At 37.4% G+C, this 21,761-nt stretch overlaps 1 protein-coding gene across 2 annotated transcripts in view; it reads left to right on the forward strand.

Moving 5' to 3' along the window:
* The first annotated feature begins 18,318 nt into the window (after positions 1–18,318).
* The window catches only part of sema3fb (sema domain, immunoglobulin domain (Ig), short basic domain, secreted, (semaphorin) 3Fb), a 68,587-nt gene continuing 65,144 nt past the window's right edge, over positions 18,319–21,761 (forward strand). For both annotated transcript variants that reach the window (XM_067387908.1, XM_067387909.1), the window contains exons 1-2: positions 18,319–18,651; positions 21,085–21,238. In XM_067387908.1, the coding sequence (XP_067244009.1) occupies positions 21,127–21,238 (112 nt within the window). In that variant the 5' untranslated portion in view covers positions 18,319–18,651; positions 21,085–21,126. The remainder of the gene's footprint in view (positions 18,652–21,084; positions 21,239–21,761) is intronic.

Consider the following 21,761-nt stretch of genomic DNA (forward strand, 5'->3'; position numbering starts at 1 on the left):
TTTCAGATATCCTTCTTGCCCCGGGCTGGTTTAGGGGTAATTATATTTCGGCAGTTTTCACCTTGATGTTTGAAAACTTGTGCTAAAAGAAAACACTTTTTTGAAGACTTTTGAAGAGGCTGAGGAGTTTCTGATGTCCCCCTGGGAGATTTGGAGACCTTGAGTCTCATTTATAAAGACATACATATAATATTCCTTAAAGATATGTAAAATATTTCAATTTCAGTTTATTTATAAAGCACAATTAAACACAACTGCCGTTGACCAATGTGCTGTACAATGTAAAAACGACAAAATCGCAGCATAAATGACACAACATCGAAACAAGACAACATCATCATCCGTCATATAGTATAAGACAACTCAAATAAAAAAGTTTTTAACTTGGATTTAAAAATGGACAGAGTAGAAGCAGTTGTAATGTCAGTGGGCAAACTGTTCCAGAGTTTTGGTGCCGCTATTGAAAAGGCTCGATCTCCCCTGGTCTTGAGCCTCGATCTAGGAGCCACTAAGATGTAAAATGTAAAATTGCATTGTGTGTTTTTTTTCTTAGAACTGAATATTGTGTTATTATAGAAAGGCCCATCCAGGGACGGGAGTTGAAAATTAGCATTTGCTATAAACTCTATGTGCATCACATCGGCTGCAAACTTTGTTCTGTACTATGTTTGACTGTATTGTCCCTGTCAAACAAACTAGTAAATAAATAAAATAAAGAAAGAAAGAAAATGCACTTCCTGATAACTTCAAGTAACTTCCTGAATATTCCTGCCAGCAAGTTTTAAAAAGATGCTTAGTTTATTTATTTAAAGGGACCTATAATGCCCCTTTTACAAGATGTAATATAAGTCTCTGGCATCCCCAGAATGTGTCTGTGAAATTTCAGCTCAATATACCCCACAGATCATTTATTATAGCTTATCAAATTTGCTCCTATTTGGTAGTGAGCAAAACACACCATTCACACTGTGTTCTTTAAATGCAAATGAGCTGCGGCTCCCGGCCCCCTTTTGAGAAGAGGGCGGAGCTTTAACAGCTCGTGCTTCGGTTGCTCAACAACAACAAAGATGGACAATCTCACGCAGCCAAAAATGAGGATTGTCAGTAACAGTGTTCAGCCTTACATTGTTCAAACCGGAGTCGGACACTGATGGAGAGACTCAGGAAGAAGTTACAACTTTTAGAATGCATCTAGATGTTTCTGAAAGGATAGTGGATAAATTGATGTAGCTGCTGTGGAGTTGATTGAACTAGCATGTGCTGTCATGTTAATCTTTTGTGCAAATCCAGCAGAATTGACCCTCGTTTGTGAAGCTTTCTTCTCTTCACTCAATAATCTTCTTGACATTTTATTCTTTATAAATACTGATTTGTTTGTTCCTTTTACTGCAGGATCAGACGTATGCATTTAGGATCAAATCGTGCATTTGTTTTAAAAATAAAATCGCAGCATGCAAAATGGGTGTGAAACTATATTATGTCATCACCAGCATCACAGGAAGTGACAAAGCAGGGAAGCTGCGTGAATGTGGATCTGACAAAGCAGTTTTAAGGGAAGCGGGTGGTTTCAGGAAGCCATTGTATAATAGTTAATGTTTCCTGCTGTGATGTTATATGTGTTTCCAGGCTTCTCCTTGTGTTTGAGCAGTGTGTATTGGAGTCGTGAGGTAAATGTAAGTGTGAAAGCACACTGTGACATCATTACATCCCACCTGGCACCTTGTTCTCATCCTTTGGGCGGAGAGGGAGAGGAAGTAAATGGGAGACAAAAAAGTACCGTACTCTACCATTAACGTGCTGCTGTGCGTCAACATGTATTCATCATCTATTAGTGCCATCGACAACAATAAAAGGGCTCTTGCTGACATTTACTGATCTGATGCAACCAACCCGAGACAACCAGGCAGAAGTGCCTAAGTCAACAGCCGCAGTGCCTCGGTAACAAAAGCATTTCCAACACGCCTAATCCTCCTGGCTCCTGACTGCCAGAGCCTTGAGCTTTCCTTTCACACTAGACCAAAGCGTTGTCGCCATGGTGCACCATCATTCAGGGGCTGTTTACACAACACTATTTTTAACTAAAAACAGAAAACGTTTTAATGCATTTTTGCTGTTAATTTACGCAACAGCAGAGTTTTGGGGGCCTGAAAACGCTAACTTTTGAAAACATGTTTCAAAGTGCACGTTTTTGAAAACGATACTGTTATTGTCTCCATGTAAACTATAAAAATGTGAATTTGTGAAAATGGTGACATACACATGCATATTACGTGTTCAGTCTATAGGCGCGTAGTTTTTCTTTACAAAGTGGCATTTCCATCTACTGGCCTGGCCGCAGAATACAGCATTTTTAATTGTTTTCACGGATCAGTGTGAACGGGAATGTTTTGACAACGTTGTAGTCTGTACGCGAAAAACGCAAAGGAGAAACGTTTTCGTTTTTAGTACATTGTTGTCCTTTAAACGTGCCCTTAGCTTTTGAAATGTGAAATTGTGAAATTAACTTTTATGAATTTTGAGGCGTATATATAATCGTTAGAAGTCAAAAGCTATAAACGAACTGCACCACAGTCGCATGATTTCAGCGTCACCGACAACTCTTTCAGTCTTTGTTTAAAAACATTTTCCCTGAAAGTTTGAGTTTTAATAGCTGCAACTGCCACAAGTAAAAGCTTTTAAAAATATAAGATGGTATTATTAATTTATTTTATATAAAATGTGAAAATAATTTGAGCTTGTGTTCACCACCGGCCTTATTTCAAGCATTTAACCAAAAACCCATTTTAAAAAAACACACTGACTTCAGGATTATGAAACTGGAAGTGCTAAAATGCTAACTTGTTTCAGGTTTTTGGCCTACAAAAATATGTCATCCCTGTACCACTCTATTGGTTTACCCTGAATTGAGCTAAAAAGCTACTTTTATGATGCTAGTCATCAGATTATATTGGTGATTTTTCATTTTATTGAAATGTAAGCTTATCCAACAGTCTTGGATAGTTCGGTCTTTATTGAAGTAGATAGGAGCTGTACTTACATGACTAGAAAATAGCTGCCTGGGGACGTTGCCAAGATGGCCGCTGAGTGAACTGACTTGCCTTTAAGGGACACTGGCATCTGATTAAAGTGGAGGAATAATGTTGGCTGCTTTCTCTCTTTCTTTGGCTAAAGCATCAGTTAAGTATTACCCCCAGTATTACTAACAACACCATTAAATATCATTAGAAGTAACAATGATATTTATGACTAGCATTTATAGCTGAACAAGGAAATTTACTCCAAAGGTAATTATCTTGCAGAGATATATATATAGCTTTTGTATTGTTGGTCTGAAATGGATGACCTTATGTTCCACATGTATTTCCTTCATCCACATATATGATCTCAATAACGTCTTTAAATAAAGATATCCAATTGCACAATGATTTGGGCCAAAGTTTGTATAAGTTAAACACATGAGTGTCATTTTGGTTGTCATATCTCAACTGGTACAGCATGATACATGCAACGTCATATAGGTTTGATTCAGAGAATACATGGCCTGATAGGCCTATAGGTTGAATACACTGTAAGTTGATCAGGATAAAACAAACCAGGCTTTTTTCTGCAAAATTGTATTATTACATGGCTTTTTGCATGTTTTGCAACACTTTTAATGTGACATATCCAGTGAGTTGTGCTAAAAACACATTCAGGTTTATCAGAAACAAATGAACGTGAATCTGGCAATGTTTTATTACATTGGTTGTTATAATATTGTGGCATTTCACAGGTAAAATGCCTGGTGAGTGACGCTAAAAAGGTTAATCCTCTATCATTTTTGAAAATAATGTACCACCTACACTAAACTCTACCCTAAACCTAACTGATAGTGCTAACAAAAGCAAATGTGAAAAACAATTTTAGCTGGCAACTAAAAATCTTTGAGCTCTTTGATTGTGACTCGTATTTCACGGGACTCGTACCACAAGTGAAATGCTGTACCAGGTGAGCTACCAAGCAAGTTTACTACATCAGAAAAGCAAATGTGAAAATGTAAAAGAGTGGTAAAAGTGTTATGACATTATGTTGTACAAGTAACTGATCTACCCCCATAATCATCATTTGTGTGAAAAGGAATAAAAGTTGTAGGAGTTTAATTGCCGCTAGTGTTTAAACTGCAGTGAATTATATGTAAGGGTATGTTTTTAGAGTTTTGCAAAAATCTAGGTAGAGGCACGTATTTTCAATGAGGTTGGTATAAAAACGCTTGCCAAATGCATAAATGACTTTTAAGGGGGCTTTTGAGGTTTTAAGATACATGCAATGCTTTTGAGCAGTGCAACCCAAGACAGTAATGATGGCATTTAACATTATGCATGATGCTGTGTTTCTGTTTCATGTTTTTTTCCTCCTCTGTGGCTTGCCTTAATGCTTTAGTAGTGTTTCATGTGAAACAGCTTTGTTATGGAGGTTTTATTGCTTGCAGGAGTTTGGGTTTTCTCCCCAACATAGTCCAAGTCTTTGTATTCTGGGGTGTTCCGCCATTGTTCTGGGTGTGGGTGGTGTCATTAGAGGAAAGAGAAAAAACAGAGAGAGAGAGAGATCCACTTAGTCCTATTCTCTCACAACAGTCTAAAATCCAGGTTTAAGACAACAATCCTCACTTGTTTAGTTTCCAATTTGTCCATTTTCTAATGAACTTAATTTTGCATTGACACAAACATGATGTCATAACATTTAGATGACCATAAATTCACAAAAGGGCTCCTTTTTGTACTCTATCTGGCGTAGATAAGACAATTTCAAAACCTCAAACACTGAGATCATTGTTTTCATTACTTCATTCAGACTCTTCTAATTGTGCATGCTTAATTATGCAATTTAACAAGCCGTTTACGCTGTCTACCAGTCAGAGGTTTCTATAGAAATATCTTTTTGTATTCTGCAAACACATTCGATGTTGTCTGCCTGCTTCATTGTTTGTGGTTCTTTATGATGGAGTATTTATATGATTTTTACAATGAGAGTTATGCTGGGAGGTTTAGCCCATGGCAAAAGTGCCAGACATTATTCTTAATTGAGTTTGGCAAGGTTTTGATATTTGCATTAGCATTAGCATTGGCACATACACAAGAACATGTAGCTTTGCCTTTGATGTTGGTTTCTGGTAGCAGGAAGGGAGGCCACCAGCTGAAATGCCACTGAGATGAGCTACAAAAAAAAGCGCAAACTCTGTAATAGCACGAGCCTTTCCTCCCTACCGGGTCTTGCCACACACACTGTATCCTTAGGAAGTATAGGCCCACACTGTGCCTGCCAAGGTTGCTGCACAATAGACAGTATTCCACTTCCTCTTTGAGTATGATGTGAGCAAGGACCACAAACAGATTTATTTTATTTTATTTTATTTCCAGCTAAATACGCATTCTTTTTCTCACAAATGTACAACCCGAATTCCGGAAATGTTGGGACATTTTTTACATTTGAATAAAATGAAAACTAAAAGACTTTCAAATCACATGAGCCAATATTTTATTCACAATAGAACATAGATAACAAATGTTTAAACTGAGAAATTTTACAATTTTATGCACAAAATGAGCTCATTTCAAATTTGATGCATGCTACAGGTCTCAAAATAGTTGGGACGGGGGCATGTTTACCATGGTGTAGCATCTCCTCTTCTTTTCAAAATAGTTTGAAGACATCTGGGCATCAAGGTTATGAGTTTCTGGAGTTTTGGTGTTGGAATTTGGTCCCATTCTTGCCTGATGAAGGTTTCCAGCTGCTGAAGAGTTTGTGGTCGCGTTTGACGTATTTTTCATTTAATGATGCACCAAATGTTCTCTATAGGTGAAAGATCTGGACTGCAGGCAGGCCAATTCAGGACCCGGACCCTTCTACGACGAAGCCATGCTGTTGTAATAGCTGCAGTATATGGTTTTGCATTGTCCTGCTGAAATACACAAGGTCTTTCCTGAAATAGATCTTTCACAGGACACACCGACGCTTCTGGACCATGTTCACATATGGCTTCCTTTTTGCATGACAGAGATTTAGTTGGCATCTGCAGATGGCACGGCGGATTGTGTTTACCGACAGTGGTTTCTGGAAGTATTGTCATTGACACAATCATGCTGATGAGTGATGCAGTGTCGTCTGAGGGCCAGAAGACCACGGGCATCCAATAAAGGTCTTCGGCCTTGTCCCTTACGCACAGAGATTTCTCCAGTTTCTCTGAATCTTTTGATGATGTTATGCACTGTAGATGATGAGATTTGCAAAGCCTTTGCAATTTGACGTTGAGGAACACTGTTTTTAAAGTATTCCACAATCTTTTTACACACTCTTTCACAGATTGGAAAGTCTCTGCCCATCTTTACTTCTGAGAGACTCTGCCTCTCTAAGACATCCCTTTTATAGCTAATCATGTTACAGCCTGATATATAATAGCTTAATTAGTTACTAGATGTTCTCCCAGCTGAATCTTTTTAAAATTTCTTGCTTTTTCAGCCCTTTGTTGCCCCCCTGACAACTTTTTTGAGACCTGTAGCAGGCATCAAATTTGAAATGAGCTCATGTAGTGGATAAAAATGTAAAATTTCTCCCTTTAAACATTTGTTATGTTATATATGTTCTCTTGTGAATAAAATATTGGCTCATGTGATTGGAAAGTCTTTTAGTTTTCATTTTAATCAAATTTTAAAAACTTCCCCACATTTCCGGAATTCAGGTTGTATATATAATGAGACCACACACATTTCACCACTTCCTCTTAATCTGGCTAAGCATGTCCAAGTGTTTTATCTTTCAATGTGCTTTAATTTTTCTTGTTTATGATGATTGCTGACACTATAATTGCAAGCTTTATCAGGATCAAGTATGATTTGATTTGACCCTCATGACATGACATTTCTGTAGTGGTTGATCTCTGTTTGTTTACTCTTTAGATGATGGAGATACTACAGATTAGACAAGGATTAAAATGACCAAGTACATTGTTTAGCATGTCACCGCACGATACAGCATACTCCACCCATTTTAAGATCTCTCTGATGAGATTGTCGCAACTTAAAAGTGATTAAAATTGGGGATGGATCATTCTCCTCATTAATTTAGGAGGAGCGCGTAATGATGCTTATAATGGCAGCGGTCATAAAGAAAATAGTATGTACATGGCTACTTACCTCACTTCTTCCATGAAATCATCCAGCATCCCTTCTCCACCTTAAATCTACATTTTCTTTGTGTCATGTAGCCTTCTCATTGTTTTAGGTTCAAATCCCTCAAGGGTTGATTCATCAGTCAGCACTGAGCTCTTGAGCATGACCTTCGGTTACTCCAGAAGGACTGATCTATAGTGTATATACATATATATTCTGAATCTGAGACATTTTGGTCTTTCCATTGTGGATAAACAAGCAAAACCTGGTTACCCTTTTCCGCATGGCTTAATTGATATAAACACTTGAACTGAAGCCTGAAAGTGTTTTGATAGGAATTACTCTGTGTATTTTTAGGCCTAATTTACAAAAATGCTTAGTTTGTTTTACATTTGATTTGCATTTATGGTTATTTTGCAAAGTTGTATAAACTTAATAAATTCAAACGTATGCATTCAGTCTTGAAATTTGACATTTTATAATAATGATAGCCGAAATACTCTGAAAGAAGTTGCTTTTGCTTTAAAATGTGTTTTACTGACATATCACTTTTGGTTTTCATTCAGACCTTCAAATCAGCATCTCCATTCACCCCTATCAGTCAAAATTATTGGCATATCATCACACTTCTGCCCTTTACTCACTTCATCATTTCGCTGCACTTTAAACAGTCATGGTCAATGGTGAGAACATTTTTTTTTAGCTCAGTGGTCATGTGCCCACAAACCAGACCTGAGCCTCCCTTGGACCATACCCAAACCCTGACGCATAAATGAATCATAACATAACCCTCCTATGATTTACACATGTATTTGCCTCTGTTTGTCAAGGTTGTTCCAGTTGCACTGAATTAAATCAGTGTTTGAACTTTTCGTACCCCCCAACCCACCCCATCCAGAGTGTGTGTTCCCACAGAATGAGCCAGGATGAAGTCTGGACTGGTTTGAAATACATTACAGAAAACTGTTGAATTAGTGGTGCACCAGAGAGCTCTGGTTTGTGGTTTTATTCAATTAAGGTGTATTTATTGAAGGCATTTTTAAACATTGGTGCTGTGCGGTGGAAGATGAAAGTGTAGTTTTACATTTGAATCTGTGAGTGAGTGAACTGGCACACACATGCTTGGAGGTGGCTCTGTTCCAGCGCTCTCTAGACTAGAGCTTGGTCTGTTTGTGCTGCTCTGTGGACAGCGGATCCAACTTTTTAGGTAAAAAGTGAGAGGAAAGTTAAAGAGAAGGGAGAGAGACCATCTAAGACTATTAGATCCTTTACAGTTTCCAATTATTTGGCACAATTGTCAATCAAAATACAAGCTCTTAAACTCTATTCAATTAAGTTGGTGTGACATATAGTGTTTAAAGGCCAATTCACACCACACCAATAGGTCCAACAGATTCTTAGACATTCTAATTCTGAATGTTCAAAGCATGTTCAAACGAGTGAAAACAAGCTCCAACAGACGCTAACAGATTCCGACAAGGGTAACACACTGATCTGACAAAACCCGAAGACCTGTCTATCTGTCCGTGTGGTGTGAATTGGCCTTAGGTTAACTAAAACCTTCACTTTTTTGGTTTGATCCCCACATTGTTCATTGTGTCCATGATCAGATTATTAGCATTAACATGAGTGCAAATTTGAGGGATTGAGTTAGAGTCTCCAAAATCGCTGTGGTTAATGTTCAGACCATCCTATATCTGTGTGCCAAATTTCATAATTTTCTTGCAAGCAGTTCTATGGGCTGCCATAGACTTATATGAACAGAAGAAGAAGAAGAAGAAGAAAATGAACACAACAGACGCTTTCGCACCTTTAGTGCTTGACCCCTAATAATAGTAATAATATTTAAATAATTGTTATTATTATTACAATGACTAAAATGCTTCAGAGAATTTGATATGAATACAAAAAATTGACAACCCAATCTATAGCTCAAACAAATCCACTGAGCTCAGACTTGTGCCTGTTATAGACGGCGCGATTTCAGCAATCCTTTTGGATTTATTGGACATGGATTTAATAAACTTTTGTATGACATGTATGTAGACTGTACGATAATGACACCTATTGAATCATAGGCTATGACATAAGATAGTGTAGAAGAATAAAACATCATCAGCATGCGCTAGTGGTAAACAAACAGAGAAAGATCAATCGCACTTTGGAAATTGTGTTTTTTATGTGTGCTGAAAAAAGAGGAGGAAGCGAAAGAGGAGAATATGGTCACGGTCAAGAGCAAATTAGAGCTTGAGGTAAGAAGTTTTAAAGGGTTGATTCACCCAAAAATGAAAATTCTGTCATTAATTACTCACCCTCATGTCGTTCCACACCTGTAAGATCTTCTTTCATCTTCGGAACACAAATTACGATATTTTTTGATGAAATCCGATGGCTCAGTGAGGCCTCTATTGCCAGCTAGACAATTAAGACTTTCAGATGCCCAGAAAGGCTTAAAGTTATGAAGCAACGAGAATACTTTTTGTGCCCCACAAAAACAAAATAATGACTTTTCAACAATCTCTAGTGATGGCCGATTTCAAAACACTGCTTCATGAAGCTTTACAAATATTTTGTTTCGAATCAGTGGAGCGGCAAAGTCACATGATTTCAGTAAACGAGGCTTTGTTATAGCATAAGTGTTTCGAAATTTCAATAGTTCACGTGACTTTGGCAGTTTGAATCATGATCCGAACCACTGATTCGAAAGATTTGTAAAGCTTCGAAGCAGTGTTTTGAAATCGGTCATCACTGGATATTGTTGAATTAATTAATTATCTTGCTGTCAATGCAGGCCTCATTGAGCCATCCGATTTTAAAGGGTTAGTTCACCCAAAAATGAAAAGTCATTTATTACTCTCCCTCATGTCATTCCACACCCGTAAGGTAAGACCTTTGTTAATCTTGGGAACACAAATTAAGATATTTTAGTTGAAATCTGATGGCTCTGTGAGGCCTTCATAGGGAGCAATGGACACTTCCTCTCTCAAGATCCATAAAGGTACTAAAAATATATTTAAATCAGTTCATGTGAGTACAGTGGTTCAACATTAATATTATAAAGCAACGAAAATATTTTTGGAGCAATTTTTGGATTTTTGAAAAACAAAATAACGACTTATTTAGTGATGGCCGATTTCAAAACACTGCTTCATGAAGCATCGGAGCATAAATGAATCAGTGTATCGAATCATGATTCAGATCGCGAGTCAAACTGCCAACGGCTGAAATCACGTGACTTTGGCGCTCCGAACAGCTCATTGTGCTTCGATGCTTTGTTTTGAAATCGGCCATCACATTATAAGTCGTTGTTTTGCACCACAAATATTCTCTTCGCTTTATAATATTAATATTGAACCACTGTACTCACATGAACCGATTTAAATATGTTTTTAGTACCTTTATGGATCTTGAGAGAGGAAATGTCATTGCTTCCTATGAACGCCTCACGGAGCCATCGGATTTCAACAAAAATATCTTAATTTGTGTTCTGAAGATTAACGAAGTTTCTTACGGGTGTGGAACGACATGAGGGTAAGTAATAAATGACAGAATTTTCATTTTAAGGTGAACTAACCCTTTAACAAAAATATCTTAATTTGAGTTCCGAAGATGAACGAAGGTCTTACAGGTGTAGAAAGACATGAGGGTGAGTAATAAATGACAGAATTTTCATTTTTGGGTGTACTAACCCTTTAAGTCATTGATCAATACGCCATTTCATGTTGCATTTTGATTAGCTAGTCAGTAGATGTAGGTCATAGCAGCATAGTAGCACCATTTAGGAGCCACGACCACAGAAATTGCCACGATTGGTCATCTTTAATCTGGGACAGCCCAAAATTGTACAACGTGTACTGAGTATTAAGAACAGCAAGTGCATGAGAGATGAATTTTTCTTGATTCAAATAAGCTTTAGCCAAGTACATTATATACAAATGACAAACAGCTGAAACATAAATGTTTCCTCTCTTGCAGATCCAACACATTCTATGTCCTCGCCCTGTATACAGGACCTCAGTGATGGTGACTCATAATATTTCATTCTGCCAAAGTAGAACAGCCTCAATAAAACTTCACTTCTTATTTTGAAAGTTGACAAAGAGTTTGACTGTCCACGATTCTCATATAAAACCTGTTTTCACAGCTGCAGAAAGAAAATGAGACAAAAAAAATCAGAACTTTGGGAAAGATGTATAAACTCTGCTTTGAGTTATTTGGAGCAGAGTGTTTGAGCGGAGATGAAGACCTGTGAATGCTCAAGGTGAGGCAGAGAACTTTTCTCATATATATGCTAATGAGAGAGACGGGACATCAGCTCTACCGCTGGGTTGTCAGGAGGCTTTTTTATGTCATATCTTGTCACAGCTTAAGGTTCCTATTGAGGCTGTGAGATTACTACATGTTCTCTCATTAATTCAAACATTTAATCTGTCGTACTGTTTGAGAGTGTGTTGTGTTGTGTGTGTGTGTGTGTGTGTGTGTGTGTGTGTGTGTGCTGTACATATGGGAAAGTTCTAGAGTGTGTGTCCATCACTGAAGAATACTTAGACTGTAGTTACGATCATTCTGGTCCATACTGAATTTTCGGAGCTCGGCACCCCCAGTTTTCATCAGGGCGATGCACCATTCAGACCTGACTTGAGATTGATGTGGTGATTTGAGAAATTCCTGGATTTGAATTGAATTTGAATCAGGGTAGCAAACAGGTTGCAGAATTGCAATTTGAATTGGAATATAAGACAAATAAGACAAATTTTGAATGTTCACTTGAAAGTTGCATAGCTTGCGGATGGATGGATGGATGGATGGATGGATGGATGGATGGATGGATGGATGGATGGATGGATGGATGGATGGACGATGGATGGATGGATGGATGGATGGATGGATGGATGGATGGATAGATAGATAGATAGATAGATAGATAGATAGATAGATAGATAGAATATTCAGTTTTGTGTGAACTGTTAATGCTAATGTTAACCATTAATGCTAAAGGCAGTTGCTCTGATGAAGTACAGTATATTATATTATTTGTTCGTCAGCACTTTATTTTTTGTCTCTGAGATTATAAATTGTTTTAACATCAGTTTCTCAGCAGATTTACTGACTTTCAGAAACAAAGGGTGTTCGTATCCAGCCATATTCATTGTTATGACTATATAGCGTGTTAGCATTGACCCAAAAACTTTGCGTTGAGAAGCCAAGAGAGCTTTCGTGATCTTGGCACTGTTTTTTCTTCCTCGTAAAAGTAAAGGAACTGCTGCGGGTGACCGAGTTTGATTTTGAGTCTCCAGAAAACAGGTATTCCCCATAGAAAAAACCCTGAGACCGGTGTTTATTTACAAGAGCTAACAGCGCTAATGCCTCCTGAGTGATTCAAATGGCTGATGTGATACGTCTTCTTTGATTGGGTACAAATAGAGCCCTATTCAACAGAACCTCTTAAGCACTGAGACAAGAGTGACTTTTAGACCTCCGTGAATTGAGAAAGAGTAAAGGATGGCTTCCAAATCTCCTAGCACCTGGGGGAAACCAGTACAGGAGACTAATCGGGACCATTAGCGTTGAGACGGACCCCAAGGAACAATCGTAGCTTTTTACAGTACTCTAGTGAGGGGAGCACAAGGTTGTATCAGGCTGGACAGGAATAGAGATCTTTTGTCTGTTTGTCAAGATCACAGGAGGACGTCTTCAGAGAAAATGAGGCTGTTTGCTCCAGTTTCTTGAAAGATGTCAGTATAAGTGTTTCCATGATTGCAGGGAACTGAGGATCTTAGACAGCAGAAAAACAAATATAACAAAAAATCACAGTGAAAGTGGTCTGTATTTATGTGCGATATGGTAAGTAAACAAATATTAGAGATAAAGAAGATTTTCATCAAATAACAATTTAAATTTTAGTCCGTTTTGCATGCAAACCTTGGAATATTCTAGTGGTCAGTAAGAATTTTTTTTTTTTTTCTTGGTCAAAAGTGACAGTAAAGGCATTGTTACACAAAATATGTATTACAACTTTTGCACAAGTAGCTGCAGCACAACTGTTTTCAATATTCAACATAATAAGAAATGTTTCTTGAGGACCAAATAAGCATATTAGAATGATTTCTGAAGGATCATGTGACACTGAAGACTGAAAATTCAGCTTTGCATCACAGGAATAAATTAAACTCATTTTCATTTGACTCATTTTCATAGTTATAAATTTCTTAAATCTAGAAAAACATTTTAAAAACATAAATATATATTAAAATATTCTTTGAACAAATGGGAATGCAAAAATTATTACATTTGCTGTAGGATCCATATTCCATATTACTGCTTTTCCTGTATTTTTGAGCAAATAAATGCAGATTTGGTGAGCATAAGAATCTTTCAAAAACATAAAAAAGATCTTACCAACCCCAAACTTTAGCACAAGAATCAAATGTATGGTACATTCCTTTAATAATGCATTTGTAATATTTCTGCAAAACATCTCTTTATATGTTCCAGAGAAGACAGAAAATCATGCAGGTGAGGGTAAGTGAATGATGACAGAATTATTCCTTTAAATAAAAATAATTTATTTATAATTTATAGGAATTTTTAATATAAAATAATAATAATAAAAGCATAATTTAAAATATTAATGAACAAATTTTTTGTTTAAAAAAACATCCACAAAAAAACCCACATTTTATCAGATATCTTTTGTGGACATTTTTCAGCCACACTCACATGCACATACTATCTTCACAAAAGCACAGAACTAAAGGGCGCAGTTTTCTACACACAACTCCGCTGTGGGAAAAGGTGTCAGGTTATTGACCCCTGAGGTAATCACAGTGTGAGCACTTGTGACTAAAGTGTCTGCACCCTTCATTATCACCCCCAGTTCACAGATACGCACAGGTACAATAACACCTGAAGCCTCAGGGCTTTACTGCACCACAGGAACGCAGGTCTATTTTTTCTGTTGCACGAGGTGCCTCAGCATGAGCTAGCCATGTCGTCCCACTGAAACGTTCAACCAATATTTCTGCAGCCGTATTAGAGGACCAGCCCTCAAGGGAAGATTCGATGTCAATACAGCAAACCGGATAAAAGACAATGGCATGGTGGAAACAAGTTCACAGGCTCACTCAGACTCCACATCCAGTCTTGACATCTGAAATGCCTTTTATTTCCACATAAAGGATGGGGTGAAGGGTTCTGAGACAGTTGTGTAGACCTGCCTCCTCTAGAAGCCCCTCTCTGCCCCGCGCTGAAAAGATAAGTTGTCGAAGTTGTCAGAGTTCGCCTGGAGGGAGACAAAGTCAGTCTGCTTTCATTTACAGACATCTTCCATTTGACCTCTGCCAAGTCGTCTTTGAAAACAGTTTTATTGCAGGTCGGCGCGAGAGAGGAGGGAGGGGTGAATGGTTCGACGGTGCTGAAAAGGACAGATTCCCCTTCATTCTCCGGTTCTGTCCATTCAACCTCTTCAGCCCGAGCCCAATCTCAACGGCAGGCTGCATTGTGACTGTAATGTGAATTTTGCGGGGAATGTAGATGAATATAGGAGGCTAATAAAGAATGTGGCCCATGGAAGTGCAGCAATGCGAAGCCTGGATTTAGCTTTTCAATCTTTTTTTGACAATAGCGGAATGACTTTTCATTAGTCGCCTCAAGTCGAAGGTTTTCAAATAACTTCATGACGTGAGAGACAAAGATGTAGGGCAACTGACAGCTGCAGAACACGTCATCCATGTTGATGTCCCACTTTTTTGTCTTTCTTGGCCGTCCTATAGATTCTGCTGACCAAGAAGGAATTTATTCTATTCAAAAAGTTTTGCTGAACGATGAGAAATTTGCTTCAAAAAATGAACAGTTGAGTTTTCAGCCATCTGATATGTTTAACATATATATATATATATATATATATATATATATATATATATATATATATATATATAGATATATATATATATACATATATATACATATATACACACACACATGAACACATTTTTTTAAAGATCAGAATATATATACAACCCGAATTCTAGATGGCTTCCTTTTTGCATGATAGAGATTTAGTTGGCATCTGCAGATGGCACGGCGGATTGTGTTTACCGACAGTGGTTTCTGAAAGTATTCCAGGGCCCATTTAGTAATGTCATTGACACAAACATGCTGATGAGTGATGCACTGTCATCTGAGGGCATCCAATAAAGGTCTTCGGCCTTGTCCCTTATGCACAGAGATTTCTCCAGTTTCTCTGAATCTTTTGATGATGTTATGCACTATAGATGATGGGATTTGCAAAGCCTTTGCAATTTGACATTTAGGAACATTGTTTTTAAAGTATTCCACAATCTTTTTACACACTCTTTCACAGATTGGAGAGTCTCTGCTTCTCTAAGACATCCCTTTTATACAGTAACTAATCATGTTACAGACCTGACTCTGTCTGGCCCCATATATCATCGGTTATCGGTGGGACGGTAGGAAGGCCGAGGCAAGAGGGGGGGCGAGGTCTGTTCAGCCACATTCACCAAAAACAGCGGATTATCTTGTGAATCCCAGCTGTCTGATGTAAGTTTGTAAAATTATCTGGTGTAGAACGATCACTTTAGAATCATTCATATCATCATTTAGGAAATTTAAATAAAGAGACAAAGCATATTGTATATTATAACAACCATGTAATATGCATTTGCGTGACGAAGGCATTTACTAGCTAAATGTGCAAAGGGCTGTATGACTGTAATGACACTCGAGATTAAGCGGGTGAACCGCTGTAGAGTTAGAGGCGGCACCACGCTCGGTGCGTCATCGACAGTTATATAGTGTTAGGGGAGGGGCTATGCTCAGGGGACGATGTGCGTCATCAGACCCCCGTTTAGCTCCGCCCAAAAAATCCTGAGCAGAGACTTGGCGAAAAACTGTTTAACGCTCTAACTTCACAATTAAGCATTACACCATTCACAGTCTTTGTAATGTGTTTCAGCAATACATTTGTAACATTTATAAAGTGTTTAGAAAGAATTCTCAGAATTGACTTTACAGGGACTTTAATTAGTTGCTAGATGTTCTCCCAGCTGAATCTTTTCAAAATGTCTTGCATTTTCAGCCCTTTGTTGCCCCCCTGCCAATGTTTTTGAGGCATCAAATTTGAAATGATCTCCTTTAGTGGATAAAAGTGTAAAATGTATCAGTTTAAACATTTATGTTAAATGAAAAAAAAAGGCTTATGTGATTTGAAAGTCTTTTAGTTTTCATTTTATTCACATTTAAAAAACGTTCCAACTTTTCCTGAATTTGGGTTGTATTTATTCTGCAAATATGCATTCAATTGATCAAAAGTCACAGTCACCATGTTGTAGGAAAGTTACATACTACAATATCTGACCTGATTTCTCCCAAAGGTTTTCCCAAGCATTCCATATGGGGAAAACACTCTCTTTATCAAGCAGTCTGGATGCTGTAGTGTCACCATGCTCATATCACCTTAATTGAAGCAGACGCACATGATCATTTCCAAAAGATGAATGTCATTAAATTGTCACTGCATGTTTTGCATCAAAGAGAGTAGAACCTCATTCCTGTCTCTCTACGAGCTGCTCTGAGAAAGAAGATGAGTTGCACGCTGATATTGTCTGTAAATCTTGTGCAGGTAGTTTTTCAACCTTTAAGCACTGGTATGCCTTTTATCTGAAACCCCGTGTCATGTATTAACATGCAAAAGCATTTGCTCCCTAATACAAGAATGTTTCTGCTTACAGGTTGAGCTGAAGGGACTTGAATACTGTATGTGTGTGTGTGTGATGTGCAAATGGTCATAGATAAATTAAACTTGAGGCTAACTTTAATTGCATTTCATTGCTTATTATGAGTTTCAGAGTGAAGACCTGATTGAAAGAAGCAGTAGAATTAGAATTGATCACACACTCAAGCCACAAATCTGATTTTCAAAGCTCTTAAGAGTTTTCATTGCTGCAGCTTCTCAAGGGAAATCGCTGAAGTTAAAACTTATCTTCATCTTGCACAATTTTCTGACCTTTAATATGTAAACAAATAACATATTTTGGCCATGGGAAACTTCTACTGCTCTCACTTACAGACTTTAATATGTCTTTTGCAATAATAGAGAGAGAATGGTGAGTAGTCACACTCTTTATAATGACATTTTTCTATATGTTTTTCTACATTTTCTACATGTTTTTAGGTCATTTTTTTTTTGTACATGTACAAAAATTAATATTGTGGGAACAAAAAAGCTATTAAATATTTTTTATCCCATTATTACTCAGGGAAAAAATACAGTACACACATTGACAAGTCATGGGGTAAGTTGGGTTAATAAGACTATTAAAAGCTTTTCACAAAACTATAACAATTGTTACAACACACTGTATATTCATATACATATTTGTATACATTTTTTCTTTTGTCAAATCAACTTAGATAATTAATGTGGTTCATATAACATAATATTTTGAGTTTGTTGCCTTCATTGTATTGACTCAAATTTTTAATTTCAATGAACACAAAATGTTAAGGTAACCAGGTAACTTCTTTTTCACAGTGCACAAAATAATTAATGAAAGAAAACGTCTAAATGTAAAATCACTATTTTGGCTAGAAAATATTGTGATATATGCGAAATATAAATAATGAGTAAAAAATAAATTATTTCATAATAATATTAGTACTAATAATAATATGGACATTATTATTATTATTACATTATTAAAAAATATCGTCTTTCAGAATATAATTAAGCCTTTCCTCTACTTGACTCTTGTCTGAATGTAAGCTAGTGTAGTTTTATTGTGTTATTCAACAGCAAAGTATATCAAAGTTTAGAGATTTTGTAATTTAAGAGGGTTATTATGAACTACAGAATGCCTACAATGTATTGTAAAAAAAAAAAAAAAAAAAAAAAATCACAAATATAGCGTTCCACACAGTAATTGCATTTCATCTTACTGAGTTTACTCCACCTAATGAAACATGAATGTAATCGCATTCACACTGTTCACCAGTGGACCGCTTGACTACAGTGAGTTGAAGATAATCACAGCGGCTCGCGCTGAAGAGGGCGGTGCTCTAAGGTAACCCCCCACCCCTTGGGCGTGTCGTATGCAAATGAGCGACATTGCATCCACCTGCCAAGCTGTTTGGGCAGCATTTGAGGCGAGCGAATGAGTGCGGTCAGAAGTGCGCTTGTGTTTGGAGCTATACAGACTGACAGTCACAGCGCTGAAGCTGTTCTCGGAGTTGTCAGGTGGCTTGTACGCTTCTTTAACGCTTCTTAGCGCGATATCAAACGGGATTTTATAACAACTGTGCCAGATGAACACTATAATAGAGAAGAAGCACACCGCGCTCAGGTGTACAAAGAGATAAGGACTGTACCTCACTATACCTGCAGGACCTGGGACATAAACACACGAACATACACAAGAACTCAGGCATTTACTGGATTCACTCTTTGAGTTGAGCTCAAAGTTCCTTTTGGACAGTTTGGAGCAAGCAGGTAAACATTACATTGCACGAATTTTCATTTTCTCAACACTATCATAGTGCTTTAACACTATTTTATTTTGAGTCACATTTAAACGTTTAGATGTGATTTCTAAATGCATATTTTGATCTCATTTGGCTTTGCAATAAATGCAGACTCCTATAAAATCTTATAGTAATTATTTCCCAGTATAACAGTCAGTGTTGGCAGAAATATTTACTTTTTTTTTTTTCTGCATAATGCAAAATGATTATTTTTGCTGTATGTGGGTAGCTGACAACTTATCCATTGGTGACATGTTTATTTTTAAAAGTACAAATATTCCACACTGTACCTAATGTAGTATGGTCCTTAACACATTATATATAGAAGTAAAGTAGTTTCAGGTGAATTACAGAATGTCATGCCCCAGGACTCTGCAGAAACTGCTTGACGTTTCATGTCAATGCTGGTTAGATTAAGAATAACACATGCTCTAAAGTTGCATTACCCACACACACACTTCTATAATGGCTGTATTCACACTGAATTACCTTAAATAATTCTTTGCATTGTCACTTATTTTACTCTCCACTGCGAGACAAAATTGCTTTGCTTTACATATCTCTTTTCTTGCTTTTTCCAGTGTTTTTCTAAAATAAGCTAACCATACACTGAGAGCTCCTGTGTATATAACAGCACAATAGGCATTTAAGACTGAGTCAAAGTGGTTTATTTTCATTTCTCTGCTGTGTGGCAGAAAAAAGAAACAAAATACAATGTCTCCAGGGGCCAGAGTGCATGTCTTTACAAAACAAACACTGTAACAATTTCACAAACTAGCATTAAACAAACACAGTAAATGCAGATATAGATATTGTAGTGCTAACATGCAGAAAGCAAGAGCTGCATTCAAAATAAGCGAGACCAGTCATCTTGTTCGTCAGTCATAAGTCCTTACAAATGTTGACAACTTTCAATGTGTACCAGGAAGGCTGAATTTACAAGCCAAATCTGACTTTGAGTTATGAGCATTGTATTTTATTCACATATTTAATTAAACTAGATTAAATTTGTCATATTAGGATTGATTAAATCAGTTGATGATTTTTTTTTTATTTTTTATTATAGTTATTATCCTTTTAAAAAACAAATTGACGGAGTCCTCCCTAAGTGGCATTTAAGATTAAAACAAATAAATAAAAAAGAATGAGACTTAAATGTTTCCTGCTATCCCATGATTTTTCACATAATATTTTCTGATCTTAAAAATGCAGTTAAAGCCATATATTTTGGTGTCTATGTATTGATTCATTCTTTCAGTGCATTTGCGAGATTGTATCCATAATTGTTTACCTCCAACTGTGTCTGTGTGCACTTGTGTTCATATAATTGTTGTTTAATTTCACTGGCTTGTGTGAGGTAAAGAGGCAGAGAATTTAGATAAACAGCCGGACAGTTAACAAATTGCCTGCAAATAGCTGAGGTTTAAACAGCTGCTTCCACTCATAAACGCTCTGCGGCCAGGCAGCGCTTTTTTGGACGGGTCGTCTTCCGCCAGTACTACTTTTCTGTTCTGAGATGTTGGCTCCTTCTTAAAAAAAGATAAATATTTACGCATATACAGTACAGTTGTGATCAGTGTCAATGCTATATGCGGGTTTGGGAATGGTATCGTTGATTCAGATATCCTCGCACAGATTTAAGTTTTTAAGGTTATGTGTCACGCTACCACTGAGCAACATGAGTGCAGCTCCTCTATGGGTGGCAGCCTTGTTCCTGCCCATGTGAATGAGATGGACTATGTGGCAGCAGTGGGGTTTGTCAACATACTCCCTTGGGGAATATCCCTTTGCTGTACGTTTCAAACAAATGTAACCAAACCCGTATTTTTTATTTTTTTTGGGGTGAAATGTTTACTGTGGGGGGCCTCTTAACTTCTCTTAATAAAGCAGGGAGCCCAGAGGTAAAACGCATGGAACTTTAAAGTATATGTGCAAACTAAATTTTGCTTTTGCTTTGACATTAAGAGAATGCATAAGGAAAAATCATTGCATATTTTTCTTCTCCATCTATTAATTTGATATGTTATTGCTGCTGTGTTCAATAGAAAATATTTCTGTGTGCATCTATAGCTAAAGGAAAGCAGCGGTGAGATTTGTGATTGAGGCGCAAACTATAATCAGCCTAATTTACATTGAAAGGAAGCGTGTTTGTGCTTTGAAGAATGAAAGTGACTTAATTTGAATACAGAGCAGTTCTATTACAACACTTTTTTTTTTTGTGAGTGTTCAGTGAATAAATCACATAATTTTGCACTGAAATACGGCATGCAAAAATGTCAGATTCACCCTAAAGTCAGTAACCTAAAGAAATGAACTTTTTATTTATCTGTTTGTGTCATCATTTACCTTTTGGAAAGCAATATTTGAAGTACATTTACAATCATGTGTTTTCTTTCCCCAGTGGTCTCTGCAATTGTGTCTTTCTGTCTTCAACGGATGCACCATGCTGTTGGGCAGTCCTTGGTCAGTCCAGGTGCTCCTGGCCCTATCTGTCCTGACGTTGGGTTCGGACAGCGAACCTCAGAACGCCCCTCGGGTCTTCTTGTCCTTCAAAGGTAAGAGAGCATTTCTGTTTGGCTTTCTCTTCTCGTTTTCTTTTAGGGGTTGCAGCTCCGTTTGTGTGGCCTGTGGTTTGGTGGAACCGTGTGAACCTTCTGGCGTATACTTTTCTCACATGCTACCTTCTGGTTTTCATGACTGAATTTGATGAGTTGATAAATGTTTTAGGTTTGGTGGGAAATTCACAGCGTAGACAGATTCTCCAGTTTAACCACACGCTGAATGAGTGTGTTCCTAATGGCTTTCCCGTCAAACGTCTTCGATTTTTCTCAGTCAGCGGCGTCCACTTTCATTCGGTGTCAGAGTAATTAAAGACACAAACAAGAGTTGAAGAAACAATTATTCTGAAACTTCAACACAGGTCAGAGAAATGTACAGAAAGCTGAACATGCCGTCTCAGTTATTTAAGCACATTTCTGAAATAATCAATAGCAGATGCAAACAGGAGATGTGAGATGTTAGTGATGAAATGATGGCAGATGAGCCTACTGTTTCAGCACGGGGCCTGAACTCTCTCTC

Source organism: Chanodichthys erythropterus, chromosome 6 (assembly GCF_024489055.1).
Source record: "Chanodichthys erythropterus isolate Z2021 chromosome 6, ASM2448905v1, whole genome shotgun sequence".
NCBI lineage: Eukaryota > Metazoa > Chordata > Actinopteri > Cypriniformes > Xenocyprididae > Chanodichthys > Chanodichthys erythropterus.